Source organism: Brachionichthys hirsutus, chromosome 14 (assembly GCF_040956055.1).
Source record: "Brachionichthys hirsutus isolate HB-005 chromosome 14, CSIRO-AGI_Bhir_v1, whole genome shotgun sequence".
NCBI lineage: Eukaryota > Metazoa > Chordata > Actinopteri > Lophiiformes > Brachionichthyidae > Brachionichthys > Brachionichthys hirsutus.
In genome coordinates, this window is record NC_090910.1 from 12,676,308 (window position 1) to 12,693,807 (window position 17,500).

Genomic DNA, 17,500 nt, shown 5'->3' on the forward strand with positions numbered 1-17,500 from the left:
AAGTAACTCAAGCTTTTAAAAAGTGATCGTGGAGATATTTCCTCAGCAGGATGAATTCTATCTGTTATAAAAGGAGTTTCTCAGCGTTCCGTTGTCATGGTGATCTTTGATCCCGCCCTCTACCTGCGGGTGGAAACGCTTTTTGCGGTGTCCATGTCCGGACGTCAGCGCGTGTCCTCCTCCTGCAGGGATCAGGAAGGAGAGGCGCGTGACAGACAGGGAGGAGGAAGGAGGAGGAAGGAGGAGGAAGAGGAGGAAGAGAGGAGAGGAGAGCAGGAGGAACATGGACATCGCTCTGCTCAGAGAACAGTACAGGTCCACCAAGGAGAAGCAGAGAAGACACACTCAGGTGCTTCTGTTCAGGACAGGTGAGCTCAGACAGGTGTTTCCTGTGAACGAGTCAGACTCGCGCGTGGAAAGTTCAAGTTAAAGTTAAAATAACCAAATGATTCGTTTTAACGGCGAAAGTCCAGAATCCCGAGAGTCTGTGGGGAACACGTTTCGTTTCGAGGACTAAATGTCGTGTTTATAGTCGTGAAAATGTTTATTTAGCCTTTCAGGAACGAACTAGCGGACATACGATCGCAACTTCCGGCTTGCATTTCAGAATAAAAGCACAGTCAGAGTCGAACTGCGTGCGCCGCCAAAGTTCTTCACTATAAATATCACACGGAATAAGTATTTAGAATATTATTAAGTACACAAGTATTATCTGTAGCGTGTAGTTAAAGTTACTGATGGAGAAATGGCGTTGGACTTTATTGATTTAGAATAAGTGCAGCTGTTGTTTCTTATAGAGGAAAGCAACAACGTCCAGGTTTTAATTCGTACATTAACTAATAGTGAAAGGGCATTTTCTAAATGTTGTTCAGTCCAAAACATTTCTTTAAATTCTGTACCGATTCAGGATTTTTATACTGAAGGCCAAACAGCAAAACTTCCTGTCAGTTTTTACTTGTGTGAGGTACATTTCCGTGTAATTGTACTTTCTGGTGTACTTCCTCTATCTACAGTATCAGAGCAGCTGTCGGAGGCTGTCAACATCGTCCCTGTCACTCAGGGCTTGACGTCACCATGGGAACCAGTCACAGGCCCACTTCCAGCATTGACCTTTGACCCGGACCCGATGAGCTCCGACCCCTGGCACGTCCACCTCGGCCTCCACAAGCGTCTGTTTCCTGGAGCGATGAGTCAGCTGACGGCGTCCGGCTCCTCCCGGTCAGTCACCAGAGGGCGCTCCACTTACCTTTTCCTCTCTGATGAAGACGAGTTTTTGGCGTAGGAGGAGATCAGATGAGGGAACGCTGGAGCTGAGGTGTTCCTGCTGACTAATGTAGCTCCTTGCATTCGATCACGCTGATTGGTGCTCGGTTCCTAGTCCCTCAGAGTCCCCGGGGCCGATCCAGGGCTTAGTGCTCGGGGCCCGATGAAGGTCAGAGGCGCCACACAAGGTTCAACAAAGCGTTCAGACCTTTGTAGATGAATCCATGCTGAGAAGAAGAAGAAACAGGAAGTCGTGACTGACTGTCGTCTCCGTGCTCTTCCCTCTCCAGACGATGCTCGTCGTCCACGGACGCCGTCAGCTCACGGCCGGACGAAGAGTCCAGGTCCGAGTCTCTGAGCAGCTCCAGAGCCACGCCTCCCCCCCACGGGAACGAAGAACCAGACCAGACAGACCCGTCCAGAGGAGACCCGGGTGCTGAATCCTGCTGCAGATCCAGAGGACCTCTGGAGAAGGCGTGTCCAAACCAGGCTTCTATCTCGGAACCTGCTGACGGACCCAGACAGGATCCTCCTGGCGGCTCTTTCAGCAGCTCTGATGAAAGCGCCGCCCCTGTGGCGTGCATCAGCTGCCCCCACGGAGACTCCAGCACCAGCACCTCCACCTGGAGGGGCTCCGGGAAGTTCACGACCCCCTCCCTCAGGCTGACCAGGCAGCTGAGTGTCGGAGGGTTGGGTTCCTCGTCCGGGGGGGCCTACCAGACCCAGAACTATCACCCGTTCCCCAACAGGAAGACTCCAAGGATCTCTGAGGCCGCCAAGAGGCTGGGAATGTACTCCTCATTCTGACAGCCCTGATACGGTTCTGATTGGGTGTGAATGTTAGAAGGGTTCTGATTGGGTGTGAATGTTAGACGGGCTCTGATTGGGTCTTCCAGGTAGCAGCTGGTTTAAATTCATTGATATTAAAAACATGTTTGTTTCAACTTTTTATGTGTTCTTGCTTGTATATTGTGTTTCTTTGCTTTGTGGTCCGCTCAGGGTTTAAATACAGGATGTAAAACTCAGTTGTGTGCTGTTATTTGTTTATTTGGACTTATGGAGTAAGACTTATATTCTTATTCATCACCAAACGAAATGGAAAAATGTAATCAAAAGTAAAAAGCACTGTTAAAACTGGAGCAGAAAAACATTTGATCAACTTTATCAAACCGCTTCAACAACCAGGATTTTAAAAGAAGAACTTGTATTTATTTATTCGATTCGATTCATTTTACAATATATTTTATTTTTTTACATTTTAATTGTGTTTTGTTTTATTGTTGTCTTTTAGTTCCGCACGAGGCGCTGACAGTGACACAAAGATCGTTTACACAACAAACGTTGCCTCGATGCAGTGACGCCACGACGAGCTCTTCGCTTGATTCCTTAGACGTCGTGTTACGTTCCCGGGTCACGGAAACGTGGTCAGAGTGAGACCTCCTGTTCGCGCTCTCAACGCCTTATTGCATGACGGGAGGCGGGGCGTCGCGTACAGGAACTACGTCATCGAGCTGAACGGAATTCAGCGGCGCTTCGTCACCGTGTCCTCCGCGTTCAGGTAACCGGGAAGCTTCGCCTCCTCATCGTAATTAATAAAAAAAGATAGTGACGATTAGAGTTCGCTTTTTAAGGGTGCGAAAACACGTCGGCTAATTTAGCTGTAGCTAAACGTTAGCTGGTTAGTGGCCGTCTCAATGAGGACAAACTACGTCACTGACCATAAAACTTCGTTTGTGGTTTTAATGACATCATCCATGTCGTCTAACAATATTTAGCTGAGCATTGTAGTTCATTTAATAATTTAAACTACTTATTTACGCATTAATCTACAAACTAGCTAACTGTTAGCTAGCTAGCTACTAGATTTTTTATACATTCCTTTTCCAGGATTTTTATTTAAGGCTCCGCTTGGGGAAACGACTCGGACGAGGCGTGACGTAGCTCGGGGCGGGCGTGGCTTACCCTTGTATAGCTAAGCCGCTGCGCGGGTCTCTGTGTAGGGCTAGTGGCGCAATGGATGACGCGTCTGACTACGGATCAGAAGATTCTAGGTTCGACTCCTGGCTAGCTCGACCTTTTTCATGTCTGGAGGAAACGGAGCCTTTTATTCCAGACGGGATGTAATACACAACAGAGAGCAGTAGAAGTACACATTACTGCTCTACAGACAAATATTTATACTTCAGGGATATCAACCAAATGTTGTTTGTTTGTTTATTAGCAGGATTACTGATTACTGGATCTTTATTAATAATAATCTGAAGATGGGTCTGACTTTGATCTCATTAAATTCTGAGAGTGATCCGGATTCCCGTGCCCCCCCCCCCCCTCCTGTTTGGTGATTTCAGACGATGGCGGCGGTGAACACGGAGGCTAAGCTGAAGAACCGGCTGAAGCAGGACAGGGTCCAGCTGTGGAACGCCCCGTTCACCGACGACGGCAACCAGCCGGGTCGGCGCCACATGGAGGTCAGCCCCCTCAGAACCGCCCTGCCCCAGTAACTTCAAAGTACTCTTTGATGCAGATCCAAGAAGCTGTAGACGATGATTTCTGTGACCGTCTCCGTCCGTCCCCACGGGGAGACGGTCGGTCCTGATGCGTGCGCTGCTTTCGCCAGGAGCTGGCGGCGCGCTACGCCCCTCTGCTGGGTCTGTCGGTGACGGAGGTGGGCGGAGCCCTGGAGTCCATCCGCCTGCAGGCGGTGGCGAGGGGGAAAGGAAACGAGGCGTTCAGGGAGACGGGCGTCGCCACGCTGGAGCTGCTGCTGCCCAGAGACAGCAGGAAGGTGAGGAGCGGCACGCGGGGGCGGGGCGGGGCGGGGGGGCGGGGCGGGGGGCGGGGCCGGTGACTGACAGCTGCTGCTTTCAGGACCACAAGACAAAGAGCCACCTGGAGACGAGGCTGGACGTTTCTGTTCAGGAGGTGGCGGACAGGTACGCACGCACGCACACACACACACATGCACATGCACACACGCACACACACACACGCACGCACACACACACACATGCACATGCACACAGGCACACACACACACACATGCACGCACGCACACACACACACATGCACATGCACACACACACACGCACAGAGGTCCAGTGTTGATGGTGTCTCCCTCTGCTGCAGGATTGGAGAGCAGCACGGCCTCAAACACATCAAGCTGATCCTCAGTGGGAGGACTCTGGCTGCAGGTGAGTCCCGGGGCCGGCAGGTAGGACGAGCAGCCGGGCTGCAGCTCAGCTGTGTGTGTGTGTGCGTGTGTGTGTGTGCGTGTGCGTGTGCGTGTCAGACCGGCGTCTGGACCAGCAGGGCGTGAACAACCACAGCAAGCTGATGGTGCTGAAGGTCAGCGATGGGGAGTGGAAGCAGCAGGTGAGCGAGGAGGAGGAGAAGATGAAGCAGCAGAGCCAGAGCGTCCAGAGGACCCACAAGGGCTTCCAGATCCTGTCTGAGAGAGGTACGAGGGGGGGGGGGGGGGCGTCCAGCCGGGCGCAGACGTGTGAGCGCCGTCTCTGTGCCCGTCAGACGGCAGTGAGGATCCGGCCACCACGCCCTTCCTGGAGATCGCTGACCAGAAAGGAAACGCCCTGAAGATTCCCCACGCGGAGAAGAAGGTAGGGAGCCCGCCCCCCCCCGCCCCGCCCCCCCAACCGGAAACGGGACAGACCACAAAAAGATTTGTGTTTAGTCTGGAGCTCCGATTTACCAGCTAATCCTGAATGCATCATAAACGGACTCACTGAGGTGTGTGTGTGTGTGTGTGTGTGTGCGTGTGTGCGTGTGTGGGGGGGGGGGGGGCAGGCTCTCATCCTGGCCATGGGTTTCCATGAGAAAGGTCGTTCTCTGATGAAGAAGAAGCAGTTTGACGGCGCTCTGCCTCACCTGCTGCAGGCCGACCAGCACTTCAGGTAGACCCCGGTTAGCTTTAGCATTTAGCTTCCGAATGCTAGCTCACCTGCTGCAGGCCGACCAGCACTTCAGGTAGACCCCGGTTAGCTTTAGCATTTAGCTTCCGAATGCTAGCTCATCTGCTGCAGGTAGACCCCGGCTAGCTTTAGCATTTAGCTTCCGAATGCTAGCTGACTGAGATGTCTCATCCATTTCCATTGTTAGCATCGCTGACCTCTGACCTCTGACACTGATCTCAGCTAACGGCTTAGCGTAGCGTTAACCACAGTCTGGCTGCGTGCAGTAAATGCGGCTCGGCGCTGCTCGGCTCCGTGGACAACGACGCCGTCCTGCAGCTGGACATCGTCTGGTGCTACCGAGCGCTGGAGGCGCTGTCCTGCCTGGAGGACGGACGCAGCCGCCTGCAGCGGGCCGAGGACGGCTTCCTGAGGTGCTACGGAGAACATCAGCAGAGGCTGCTCACGATCAAGGTGAGACACACGGGGGGACACATGGGGGGACAGACGCTGGGAGACGCCATGCAGATTTAATGCTCTGTGTTGTCGTCAGGGCAACACAGGCAAAGAGGAGGTGCTGTTTCTCCGGCTGCACCTCCTCCAGAGTCTCCTCTCCTACATCGAAGGAAACGACGCTCAGGCCCGTCTCCAGATGTCCAAAGTAAGTCCTGCATCAGAGTGACGGTGTCCCCGGCTGCTGGATGAAGCGTCCCCTTGGTGTCCAGGTGGAGTCCCTCTACAGCCGTCTGTCTCTGGACTCGGAGAAGACGTCCCAGCTGATGGCGCTGGGCTTCAGCGAGAGGGAGGTCCGCCTCGGCCTCAGAGCCTGCCGGGGAGACGCCCAGGAGGCCGCCGTCCACATCAGCAACCAGAGACAGGTGCGGCGCCCGTCTCGGCCGGGAGGAGGTGAGCGGGACTCAGCTTCGTCTCGCGTTTGTGTCCACCAGGAGCGAGAGGAGCTGAAGCAGAGGGAGCGGCTGAAGAGGAGGAGCAGGATGAAGGCCGTCGCCGCCCTCGCTGAGCTGGGCTTCTCCAGGAGGGACGCCGGCCGAGCGCTGCAGCTCGCCGACGGAGACGTGGACAGGGCTTACGGAGTCAGTGCCTCGCCACGTCTCCTCCTCCGGGGAGCAGCAGGTGCTGGGTTCTGACCTCAGGTGGTGTCTGTGTCGTCTGCAGGTCCTGCTGGACAGCGGTCACAACGCCGAGGGGGCGGAGCCAGAGAAGCTGGAGCAGGTATGTGGAGTAGAGTAGCAGGCCCGCTGGGAGGGACAACGTCCCCGACTCACCTGTGTCCCTGCAGCTGCTTTACCTGGGCTTTCAGCGCCACGCCTCCGAGGCGGCCCTCAGGCTGACGGGAGGAGACGTCCAATCGGCCGCTCAGCTGCTGCTCGACAACCAGGGCGTCCTGTCCGTGTCCCCGCCCTCCACCTCCTCCGAGGAGCCCGGCACCTCCTCCAACTCCGCAGGTCAGACATGTCACGCCGGTTCTCTCCTGTCTTCGACGCCAGATCAACAGCATTTCTCAGTGAGAGGAGGAGGAGCTTCTCTAGAGATGGGCGGGGCCTCGCTGCTCCTGGTACCTGAGCAGGAGACGCACCCCGGCCCGACAGTTCCTGTTGCTGCTGCTGCTATCGACTAGTTATTGATGAGTTATTACTAGTTACTATCAACTAGTGGCAGAATAATGTCGTAGCCTTCGGGGGCGTTAAACCAAAGTTCATAACGTCCACAATGTCCCCCCCCCTCAGAGGACAACGAGCTGGTGAAGGAGGTGTTGGAGGACATCTCCCATCACGAGGAGGACTACCTGGACCTGACGCTGGAGGAGGAGAGCGAGCTCATCGCCACCATCAGGGGCTACCTGCACAGGGAGGCCACGCCCACCGTGTGACGGCGCGATGGCGTTTCAGCTTCAGTGAGGGGGATCAAAGCGAAGGAAGCCGTGTTTCAGAGAGCCCTTCTTCTTACCTTTTACTTCTGTTGTTGTCACGACAACGCTGTCTGTGTTAGCGAGTTTGATTATTATTGATCCCTGCCCGTCGTCTCACGTTGACGGAGCCAATAAAGGAAGAGAACGTTCTGTTTGTCTCTAAACTCATCTCTCGTTGTTTTTGTTTTGATGTTAATGGACGGATATTTGTGTGAAGCCAAACGGAATAAATCTGTTTCATTAAATGCTCGTTTTTATGGTTTGTGTTTTTAAGGAAATGTTTTCTTACATTTTCTCTTGAAGTCGTTTCATATTTCCTGCAGCATATATATTTAATAAATCGTGATTTCCATTGAAGCCGCTCTGAGCTTCTTTTCCGATCTGATGACGTTTCTTAAAGACGCGCGCGGCCGCCTCGGAGAGAGAATCCGGAAGTAGCTGAGAAAAGCGCGCGAAGATATGACGTCCGTACTCGGATAAAGGAAGTGACGGGTTCGGTTCCGTTGTCCGCCGGGATGGGTCTGCCGGTCCAGAGACCCCCGCTGTTTATTCCTTCGAAGGTGGGTTGTTCAAATGTGTCTGCTAGCCAGGCTAGCTCGGCTAGCTAAGCTATTTAGCAACAGAACCTCCTTGACATAGCAGCAAGTTCTGGACTGTTGCGCGCTATAAAAACACAAAACAACACAAACGGTTTGATAAAAAATGTGTTTTTTTATCTTCATCTGTGTTTATTTATTGTACATGATGGCAGCTGTGGTTAAATTCACGGAGGGGGGGTCTAGAAGTAGTTGACGACCCTGCGGATGGACTGGACGTTGGGGTTCTGGGCCTGCCACTCGTTGTGGCTGCAGTAGTCTCCGCGCTCCACGATGTACATGCGACCACGGAAGTTCGGCTCCTCGTACATCACCCAGCTGAAGACGGAGGCAAACGAGGACATTAACTGTTGGGACGTGTCACAGGGGGTCAAAACGCAACCCAAGCAGGACCAGACCGGGCCGTCAGAATGGTGGCCGGGATGCTTCTCCGAACGGTTCTGAACTCACGCTCCGTCTCCGTAGACCTTGACGGAGTTGATGCAGTTCTTGGAGAAGCCGCGGCTCTGCAGGAAGGGACAGTCGTCGCAGATCTCCACGCACTGCCCGGAGAAGTTGCAGGCCTCGAACAGCTCGATGCGGTAGTGCTCGCCGTGCTGGCGGGAGGACCACAGGTAAGGAGGCGATGTTTACGACACAGTAGTTACAACACGTCGTTTATAACGCTCCACCATGGACGCAGTGTGGGGGCGCTGCAGCAAGAACCTGCTATTGGTACCTCTTCCGGGTACTCTGCTCTTCCCGTAGAATCAATATGTCTCAGTATAAATCACCAAATGTGTTTTATACTGAAACATAATTATAATTATAAAAATAAAGTGCCCGGTAGCATCGTCAGTGTCTGGCATTAAAATGTCAAGATGACCAGAAAAGGCAGCATAATGTAGTACTAGTACAGCATAACTGTAGTACTGACTCGGCTCATGAATTTCAAGTGGTATTCCTAGCTGGCTGTGTGTTGAGGCTAATGCTAAGCTAATATTATCCAATGAAAGGAGCTCAGTGCGTCAGTCCCTAACACGGCGAGGACAGCGATTACGTTAGCTCCTGTGCGGCTCCAGCTAGATCAATGGGAAGTTGGGGTTTACCCTCTGAGGACTACGAACAAGCTGAAGTATCCACGTAAAGCTCATCCGGAAGGTTTACCATGCGGACGGGCTTGCAGGAGCCCATGTGGTCATTGTGGGAGTTCCACCGTTGGAATTCTGGGTACTCGCCGTGCTCCAGGATGTACTGCTGGCCCTTGAAGTCAGGGTGGTCGTAGCAGACCCAGGCTCCGCTCTCCACACGGATGGAGTTCACCCTGACAACGAAGTCGGCATGAGGAGAACTCAACGTGACAGCAGGGTTAGCATGTCACTAGCTACTAGCTCAGGAAAGAATAAACACAGAACTGCAACGTGAATCTGTCACGTATTGTCCACGACCGTCCATCATCCTCTGGACCCAGAGTTCTGTTCACCTGAGCGCCGTCCTCCTCTCACCTGTTCATGAAGCCACGGTCCTGGAAGTTGTCACAGTCTCCTCTGACCTCCAGCTTCCTGCCGGTGAAGCATTTCCCCTCGTAGAAGGCAATCTGGAGGAGGAAGTACAGATATAATTATTGGTGGCTGGGCCTGAAGCCAAACGCCTCGCCTCTCCCCCGGAGGCCGTTGGATTATTTTCTTTAAATGTACGACAGCCGGAGAGTCGACGTTCCCGAGTCGCCCATCAGAGGATCCGTTGGCTTCACTTACCTTTCCAGAGTACTGAGACATCTTCACCTGCTGGATGGTGTCCAACCTGGTCCACAATCACATACACGGTGTAACAGAGAAAAAGTTGGACCCGCCGATATATATGGCAGCGGGGGGGCGAGGTCCCGACAGGCTGGACAAAAGACGGGGCTTTAGGAGTTTCTGCTGCCTCGCCACTTTCCCTTCATCCCGCCGTGTCTGCTGATTCTGCCGGGTGCGCGTCGAATCAACAGAAAGTGCTGGGCCCGAGCGTTCCAGGGTCAGGCACGCCGCATGCCAGACTTTAGAGAGCTCACCTCAGCCCCAGGAGGAGCCCCCGAACCAATCGGGTTCAAAGACAAAGACCCAGCCTTTAATTCAGACATTATTTTATTCACCTTTTGTGTAGGGACTCACAAAATCATAATTTCATTGGAAAGCTAGAACATATGTTCGATCCCTCAAATGGATCCCGGTGGCGATCCGGATCATTCTCGGGATCCAGAAGGTCTAATGGATTCATCAGCACTGAGGGACATTTACCAGAATGACCGGATGACATCACCATCAGACGCAGTCTGATCCGGATGCAAGTGCTATTCTGGATTTGGTGATCTAGAATGTTATATTGATTATTGACAGAAAATTCCCTCCTGTGAGAAATCATAGATCCAGACTGACCCCAGATCAGATCTGATCCTGATAGATACAGAGGCAGGCAGGGGTGGAGTCTCTGGATCAGAGCCACTGTGGAGAAAAGGTCCACACCGAATCACGAGTAAATAAACAAACAAACAAACGGTCTTTAATCGCAGTAAAAAGGCTGCAGATAATTGGTTGGTGGCTCAGTCACTTCCTGGGCGTGTCCACGTAATGATGTCAGAGCGGGTCCCTCCGTCCCAGTTAGCTCCTCTCCACACCCCCAATGACGCTGCTCCTCGCACCTCCCCCTCCCTGAGACTCACTGCGGTTCCCATCTGATGAAAGAAGACAGGAGGGATCCGTCTTTACTCAGTGGTGCTTCCGCTGAGCCGCTGAGAGTCCCTGAATGCATCACGGCTGAATACTCTGAGGTTACAAACATGAGTTACTCAATGTGACGGCGACCCTCCACTGACCTCAGAGTCTGCAGTTTACAGTCCTGACTGTCCACAAGGTGAAACAGGGGGTCCAGGTCTGGGCGCTGGAGGTGGTTGTCACTCAGGTCCAGTTCTCTCAGGTGGGACGGGTTGGACCTCAGAGCTGAGGCCAGAGACAAGCAGCTGACCGCTGATAAACCGCAGTGACTGAGTCTGGACGGAGATAAAAAGCCAGTAATTATCCAGTCCAATGTGTTCAGGTTCTGGCTCTAATTCGTCCAATCAGTAACAGACTAATGTGGAGACAGCCAGGGAACCAACCTCAGAACCTCCAGTTTGCACTCTGGACTCTCCAGAAAACCAGGCAGAGACTTCACTCCGGAGTCCTGCAGCTTGTTGTACCTCAGGTCCAGTTCTCTCAGGTGGGACGGGTTGGACTTCAGAGCTGAGGCCAGGGACAAGCAGCTGGCCTCTGACAAGCTGCAATCCATTAAACTGAATAAAGAACGCACAACATGAGTTCCTTCTTGAAACCTGCACGGCTGTTTAGCTTTGCTGCTCCATGACCCGCCCCTTTTAACCTCTGTTGACGTTAAAAGATGTCAGCATGGACTTTGAAATCGAATTGTCCATCCAAATGGTCGGCGGTATCGTCATCATGAGAGAATTCTGACTATCAGGATGAAAGTAAGAAAGACGTCTGACCTCAGAACCTCCAGTTTGCACTCTGGACTCTCCAGAAAACCAGACAGAGACTTCACTCCTGAGTCCTGCAGATCGTTGTTTCCCAGGTCCAGTTCTCTCAGGTGGGACGGGTTGGACTTCAGAGCTGAGGCCAGGGACAAGCAGCTGGCCGCTGATAAATTGCAGTATGTCCAACTGAATAAAGACATATCATGAAGTGATTACGTAAAAGTTTCCTGTGTTCTGACGGGAAAATAGAATTGAAAAACTAGGACTATTTATCATTCTTCAGGATTTTTCCAATCTGGACCCCGTTTACAAAGGTGTGGCACCAAATGTAGCATTCAGAGACCCAAGTACAGACAACACAACAGGATATCTAAAGGACAGGCACAAAGTGAACTAACAAGAAACTACCATCAGGAACATTTCCAGAAAGCATGAGGCAAGTGCAGGAGCTCAAACGGAGGGGAAACACGGAATCCATGGAGTCAAAGGGGTTTGCAACTACTGACCAATCAGATACCCAAGGGCTGGGTAACAGGATATACACAGGAGTCAGGTGGGTGACCTGAAGGCCCGGTCGGAGGCCAGACCTGGCGCTATGGCGACAGAGCGGGTGTAGCCAGTGTTTTTGGGTAACCAACAAGGATTGAGGGATTGGCAGCCTGCTGGGACAGGCCGGTGATGAGACGCTACCGTCGTCCTATTTCCTGTATGAACTGACCTCAGAGTCTCCAGTTGACAGTTCGGACTCTGCAGTCCAACAGTCAGCAGCTTCACGGTTGATTCCGCCAGGCTGTTTCCATCCAGGTACAACTGTCTCAGGTGGGAGGGGTTTGACTTCAGAGCTGAGGCCACGACTTCACAGTGAATATCTGAGAGTCCAAGATAAGGAAGCCTGTCGGCAAAGAGAACGAAGGATGAGAAAAAGAGGAGGAAAAGCAGGTTCTGTGATTGCTTGAGTTCGTTTATCCGTTTTCCCTGGACAGTTGTCTACTCCCCTCTGGACTTACACAGCCTTTCTGCAATTCCTCACGACTGGAATCAGTCTTTGCCGTCCCTCCCGTGACGTGTTGTAGTTCCCCAGGTCCAGCTCATCCAGAACTTCCTCTGACGTCTGCTGCATGTAGACCAGAGCTGAGCAGTGGATCTCTGAGAGTCTCTTCTCTGACATGTTCGCCAACGACAGGAAGGCTTTGATCTGCTGATGGACTGATTTGTCTTCCAGCTCCATCAGGCAGTGGAAGATGTTGATGCTCCTGTCAGGAGAGATATTGTCACTGTTCATCTCCCTCAGGTAGGTGATGGCTCTCTGGATGACTTTCGGACTGTTGTCCATCTGTCCAAGCAGGCCATCTAAGAGTCTCTGGTTGGACTCCAACGTCAGGCCATGAAGGAAGCGGACCAACAGGTCCAAGTGACCATTTTTATTTTCAAGGGATTTCTCCATTGATCTTTTCAGAAAAACATCCAGAGTTATATCAACCTGTCTTCTTCCCAGGAAGGCCTTGAGCAGCGGTGTGTCCTTGCTGGTGTAGCCGTGGATCACGTAGACCGCAGCCAGGAACTCCTGAATGCTCAGATGGACAAAACTGTAGATGGTTTTCTGGTGGAGGACACACTCTGTGTTGAAGATCTCTGTACAAAGTCCTGAGGACACCACGGCCTCTGAGACATCAAGACCACAGCGCTCCAGGTCTTCTTGGTAGAACATGATGTCTCCTTTGTCCAGATGTTCAAAGGCCAACCTCCCCAGTTTCAGAAGAAGCTCTCGCTCAGCCTCCATCAGCTCCTGTGGACTCGTCTCTTGTCCTCCACCATATCCTTGCTGCTTCCTCTTTATCAGGACCAGCAGGAAGTGTGAGTACATCTCAGTTAGGGTCTTGGGCAGCTCTCCTCCCAGGTCTGTGGTCGACATGTGGTCCAGAACCGCAGCAGCGATCCAGCAGAAGACTGGGATTTGACACATGATGTGGAGGCTCCTGGATGCCTTGATATGAGAAAAGATTCTTTGGAACTGCTCTTCGTCACTGAACCTCCTCCTGAAGTACTCCTCCTTCTGGTGGTCAATGAAGCCTCGTACTTCTGTTACCCGGTCCACATATTTCGGAGGGATCCGATTGGCTGCTGCAGGTCTGGAAGTTATCCAGACGAGAGCTGAGGGAAGCAGATTGCCCTTGATAAGGTTTGTCAGCAGCTGGTCGACCGAAGACTCCTGTGTGACGTCAGAAATGACCTTCCTGTTGTTGAAGTCCAACGAGAGTCTGCTTTCGTCCAGGCCGTCAAAGATGAACAGCAGCTTCCAGAAAGTTATCTTCTCTGCTGTGACCTTCTGGAACGTTGGATGGAAAACCCGGAGCAGCTGGAGAAGACCGTACTGCTCACCTCGGATCAGGTTCAGCTCCCTGAACGAAAGTGGAACCACCAGACTGACGTCTTGGTTCTCCGAACCCTCGGCCCAGTCCAGAGTGAACTTCTGCACCGAGAAGGTTTTTCCGACCCCGGCGACGCCGTTGGTCAGAACGATTCTGATGCGTCTCTGCGGGTCAGGTAAGGCTTTAAAGATGTCGTTGCACTTGATTGGACAATCATGGAGGATCTCCTTCCTGGAAGTTGTCTCGAGCTGCCACACTTCATGTTGGGCATTGACGTCTTCACTCCATCCCTCTGTGATGTAGAGCTCGGTGAAGATCGTGTTGAGGGGGGTTCCACTTCCTGTTCCATTGGTTCCTTCCGTCACACGTTCATATCTCCTCCTCAGGCTGATCTTATATTCTTCCAGAACTTCTTCCCCGTCTGCTGAGAGAAAACCTGTTAAGACCAAAGACAAAGGACCCTGTTTCATATCCATCCATTCAGAAGTCCACACACCCAGTCCATGTCCGTCGTCCACTATATTTGATACTGGGTGTGGAAACCATGTGTTGGACAAGAAGTTGTGGCTTGTGGCCCAACGACCAACAGGAAAACAAAATGTGAGGGTTTTAGGCCATTACCTTTTACGGTGTTGGCGAGCTGCTGTCCTTGTCGGGATGTTAGCAGACTCTGTGGACAGGAAGAGTCTCCTGACCAACCCAAACAAGGTGAGACTTCCCTCAGGACGTCCTGACACAAAAGATGAGACTGGTCCTCCTCCTTCCTGTGGAGATGGAAGTCTTCTTTTCAACACAATTCATAGTCTGCTGCTGTTTCACATCTCAAATGTATTTATTAAGTACTTTAAAACAACCGTAGACACAAAGTGCTGCGCTGGCGGTCGTCGACTTACAACCTATGCGAGTTTAGGTCAGGATGGCTGCAGGTCCACTACCCCAAACCCAATCAACTTGACTATAGACCAGCTGAAAGCTGCCGTCTTCTTACTGGAGGTGTCGGCTCCGAGGGTCCGAAGGTCCAGGTTGAATGTTGAAGTTCGGAGGATCGTCTTTGGAGACTTTGCTCTCCCCGTCGGACAGACAGATGGATCCAGAACACTCCTCCACCCTGCAGAGACACACGTTTTACACATGGAGGACTAACGTGACGCGTGGTTGAGACGTCATCGTAACGACAGGGTTCATGGTTCTGTTCTGTTCTGTTCGGGCTGACCTTTTACAGAACAAAAGACCTGAAGCGTTTTCCTGACTCCATCAGTCTATGTTGTTTCAGTTCTTAATGACCAGTGACTCCAGTTCTCAGAGAGACCCTTAAACCTGATCCAGATCCAGACTCCAGCTTCTGGTTCCTGAGGAATCTTATCCCATTCCTCCGGTTCTGGAATATTCCTGCTTTTGAATAAAAGCAGGAATAATAAAAACACTGCATAAATGCAGAGGCTTGTTTCCATTACTCTTAAATCTGTCTTTCATTTCTTGACTACAATGTCGTGAGCGAGACACCAGAGGATGCCCCTGCGGTGTGGACAGGGCCTTACGGTCCGAGGGAGAAGTGCAATGGTGCGTCGATGGACTTGGCCTGCCTCAGCACGCGCTCATCCTCTTTCTTCTCCATTGAGCAACTCGCCTCCTGGTCTGACATCGGCCCGAGAGGAAAACGCCGCCAGCGGTCGCTTCAAGAAAGAAGAAAAACCAGTCTGTCCAGAGCGAAAGACGAAAGGTAAGCTCCGTTTCTCACACACAAACGTGCGCAGCGACAAGCTGGACACGGACTCGGACGCCTCGGACGCCTTGACAGGGAAATGATGTCGAAACGCCGACTCCACCCGAGCCTTCCGGGTTTCACCGCCGCTCGCCGAGCTCTATTCCCAACATCTGGCTAGAAAGGTTATTCTTCACACGTCGCGTCAAAGAGCTGGTGCGTATGAAGGCGCGCTCGGACCTGGTAAGAGCAACACGCGACAAGAGATCCTCCTGCTGTGTGAGTCAGACCTTGAGTAGGGTGTGTCGTTACCATAGCAGCAGCAGGGAGTTCCATCCCACTGTCCTTGAAGCATCAAGCCCAGTTTGTGTCATATAGACCGGCGGCCCCCAACCCGTTTCCTGCCAGGGAGCGGGGGGGGGGGGGGGGGGGGGGGTAATTAAATAAAAAAAGAGGAATATGATCTCACCAATAAACTTTATATTATGCACTTGCAATAACTATTAAACAACTATTACACCAATACCTACTCACCATTAGTTGTGGTCTCGATAATTGCTTCTGTCCTTCATGTTCAGCCATTTTCTTTCATGAATTCCACATCCTTGTCTTTTAATCCAGGTTCTTGGTCCCTCTGTGCCGAACCCTTCTTGACCCCTTGGTTACCGAGGTAACGAAGCCAGTCAGCTGTTGTAGATAAACCGTGTTTTAACTCCTGGTTTGTCTGTTAAAATAAGTTTTCTTTTTCCTTCCTCCTCAGTTGGACTTTCCCTCTGAGCAAAGAAGCTCTCCAAAGACGTTTTTTTAAAAAATTATTATTAATTTTCACTAGTTTATGGCTGGTTTTTTAGTAACGTATCACGTGACAAAGAAAATTAACTTCAACTTCTGTACGATTCTTTGTGCCGCACTTAAATGATCGCACTATGGTGACGTCATCACAGCGACACCATTATTTTGAAAGGGAGGCCCGGAAGTGTTGCGCCGTGTTTAACGTGACGCAAACCGGTTCGAAGATGTCAGCGCCTGTCAGACTGTTGAAAGGCCGGTTTCCGGTTCTTTCTTCCGCTGGCTTCTTGTCTCCGCTGCGCCCGGTAACGTGTCCGGTCGCCGGACGGCGGCCGTCGAACACACAAGCAGGTAGTGTAACGGAGCGAGCGCTAGCTAGCTAGCTAGCTAGCTGGCTAAAGTTAGCCGTGCAGTCGCGAGTGATGCTAACCAATGAAACCCCCCCCCCCACGAAGAAGGACCGCCGGGGAACGGTCACCGGAGACCGAACGGACACGTGACAATAATTTATCTCATTAAGTGTCCACGGCGGCTACAGCTAGCTTAGCTTTAATGGTTCTGAGCCCCGTCTTTACAAAGATAAACACCCCAACATAAGGTACAACTAGTACGTCTTGTCCCGTGAGGGGTCCCCATAGCAACGCAGCGGTCTCCACCTCACCCTGTCCTTTGCATCGTCCTCCCCAACACCAGCCACTCTCATGTCCTCCCTCACTGCGTCCATGTCTCTTCTCCTGGGTTGTCCTCTAGTCCTGTTCCCTGGCAGCTCCATCCTCAGCATACTTCTACAGATATAGTCCCCGTCTCTCCTCTGGACATGTCCAAACCAAAGTCTGGTCCCTCTGACCTTGTCTCCAAGATGAGTTCTTTGAATTGGCAGCGCCAAAGAAAACCCAGGTTTCCTGAAGACAGGAAAGAGCCCGTCCAGCATGAGGCCTGGGACACTGTCCACCGGCCTGGGACACAAGCAGATGCACATCCGGTGATTTTCTCTGTCTCAAGTTACAAACTCTTTCTGGTTTACATCAACATCAAACACTTTCAGAATACACATCTGTTCTGACATGTGACAAAGACTGCCCCCCCCCCCCCCCCAGAGCAGTACTCGCTTTGATTCCCGCTGTGCAATGAGCTTTTTACCTTTTTGTGTTTTCCTGTTAACATACAAACTGCCCCCCCCCTGCAGGAGAAAACCTCGGGCCGCTGGTGGGGGTCAAAGTGTTGGACCTGACGAGGTGAGACGTCTGGACGCCGCTGCAGCCTTCAGGTGGCAGGCAGGTGTTTCAGCCCCCCCTTTCTGCAGGGTCCTGGCCGGTCCCTTCGCCACCATGATCCTGGGAGACCTGGGAGCCGAGGTGATCAAGGTGGAGCGACCGGGTGAGTCTGCGCCGCCGCCGCCGCCGCGCCTTCCTGCGGCGCCCGTCTAGCAGGGAGTCGTTGTGTCCAAACAGGCGCCGGC

At 52.4% G+C, this 17,500-nt stretch overlaps 5 protein-coding genes and 1 non-coding gene across 6 annotated transcripts in view; 4 read left to right on the plus strand and 2 right to left on the minus strand.

Moving 5' to 3' along the window:
• The first annotated feature begins 248 nt into the window (after positions 1–248).
• On the plus strand, positions 249–2,146 carry LOC137903942 (uncharacterized). Its single transcript, XM_068748114.1, has 3 exons — positions 249–368; positions 1,014–1,218; positions 1,554–2,146. Exons 1-3 carry the CDS (start codon positions 284–286, stop codon positions 2,068–2,070), a joined length of 807 nt encoding a protein of 268 aa, XP_068604215.1. The 5' UTR covers positions 249–283; the 3' UTR covers positions 2,071–2,146.
• Positions 2,147–2,779: 633 nt separating this feature from the next.
• Positions 2,780–7,343, plus strand: nub1 (negative regulator of ubiquitin-like proteins 1). The gene is made up of 15 exons (XM_068748112.1): positions 2,780–2,821; positions 3,612–3,731; positions 3,881–4,048; positions 4,132–4,196; positions 4,390–4,454; positions 4,553–4,720; positions 4,789–4,877; positions 5,065–5,171; positions 5,456–5,642; positions 5,722–5,829; positions 5,894–6,046; positions 6,116–6,262; positions 6,345–6,401; positions 6,469–6,634; positions 6,917–7,343. The coding sequence occupies exons 2-15, from the start codon at positions 3,615–3,617 to the stop codon at positions 7,057–7,059; spliced, it is 1,740 nt and encodes a 579-aa protein (XP_068604213.1). The 5' UTR covers positions 2,780–2,821; positions 3,612–3,614; the 3' UTR covers positions 7,060–7,343.
• On the plus strand, positions 3,263–3,335 carry trnar-acg (transfer RNA arginine (anticodon ACG)). The gene has a single exon. It is a non-coding gene; the product is annotated as a tRNA-Arg (tRNA).
• A 533-nt stretch (positions 7,344–7,876) lies between the features above and the next one.
• On the minus strand, positions 7,877–9,451 carry crygn2 (crystallin, gamma N2). The gene is made up of 5 exons (XM_068748115.1): positions 9,431–9,451; positions 9,179–9,270; positions 8,841–8,997; positions 8,145–8,290; positions 7,877–8,012 (listed from the first exon to the last, which is right to left on the minus strand). Exons 1-5 carry the CDS (start codon positions 9,449–9,451, stop codon positions 7,877–7,879), a joined length of 552 nt encoding a protein of 183 aa, XP_068604216.1.
• A 358-nt stretch (positions 9,452–9,809) lies between these two features.
• On the minus strand, positions 9,810–15,192 carry LOC137904141 (NLR family CARD domain-containing protein 3-like). Its single transcript, XM_068748304.1, is given in 9 exon segments — positions 9,810–10,386; positions 10,528–10,701; positions 10,810–10,983; positions 11,194–11,367; positions 11,900–12,073; positions 12,189–13,971; positions 14,250–14,307; positions 14,514–14,658; positions 15,089–15,192. Coding segments are annotated over 9 exon segments (2,802 nt in total). The 3' UTR covers positions 9,810–10,370.
• Positions 15,193–16,246: 1,054 nt separating this feature from the next.
• Positions 16,247–17,500, plus strand: part of sugct (succinyl-CoA:glutarate-CoA transferase) — a 19,439-nt gene continuing 18,185 nt past the window's right edge. The window contains exons 1-4 of the mRNA XM_068748113.1: positions 16,247–16,392; positions 17,228–17,276; positions 17,345–17,418; positions 17,493–17,500. The exon at positions 17,493–17,500 is cut by the window's right edge and continues 78 nt beyond it. Of these exons, the coding sequence (XP_068604214.1) occupies positions 16,269–16,392; positions 17,228–17,276; positions 17,345–17,418; positions 17,493–17,500 (255 nt within the window). The 5' untranslated portion in view covers positions 16,247–16,268. The remainder of the gene's footprint in view (positions 16,393–17,227; positions 17,277–17,344; positions 17,419–17,492) is intronic.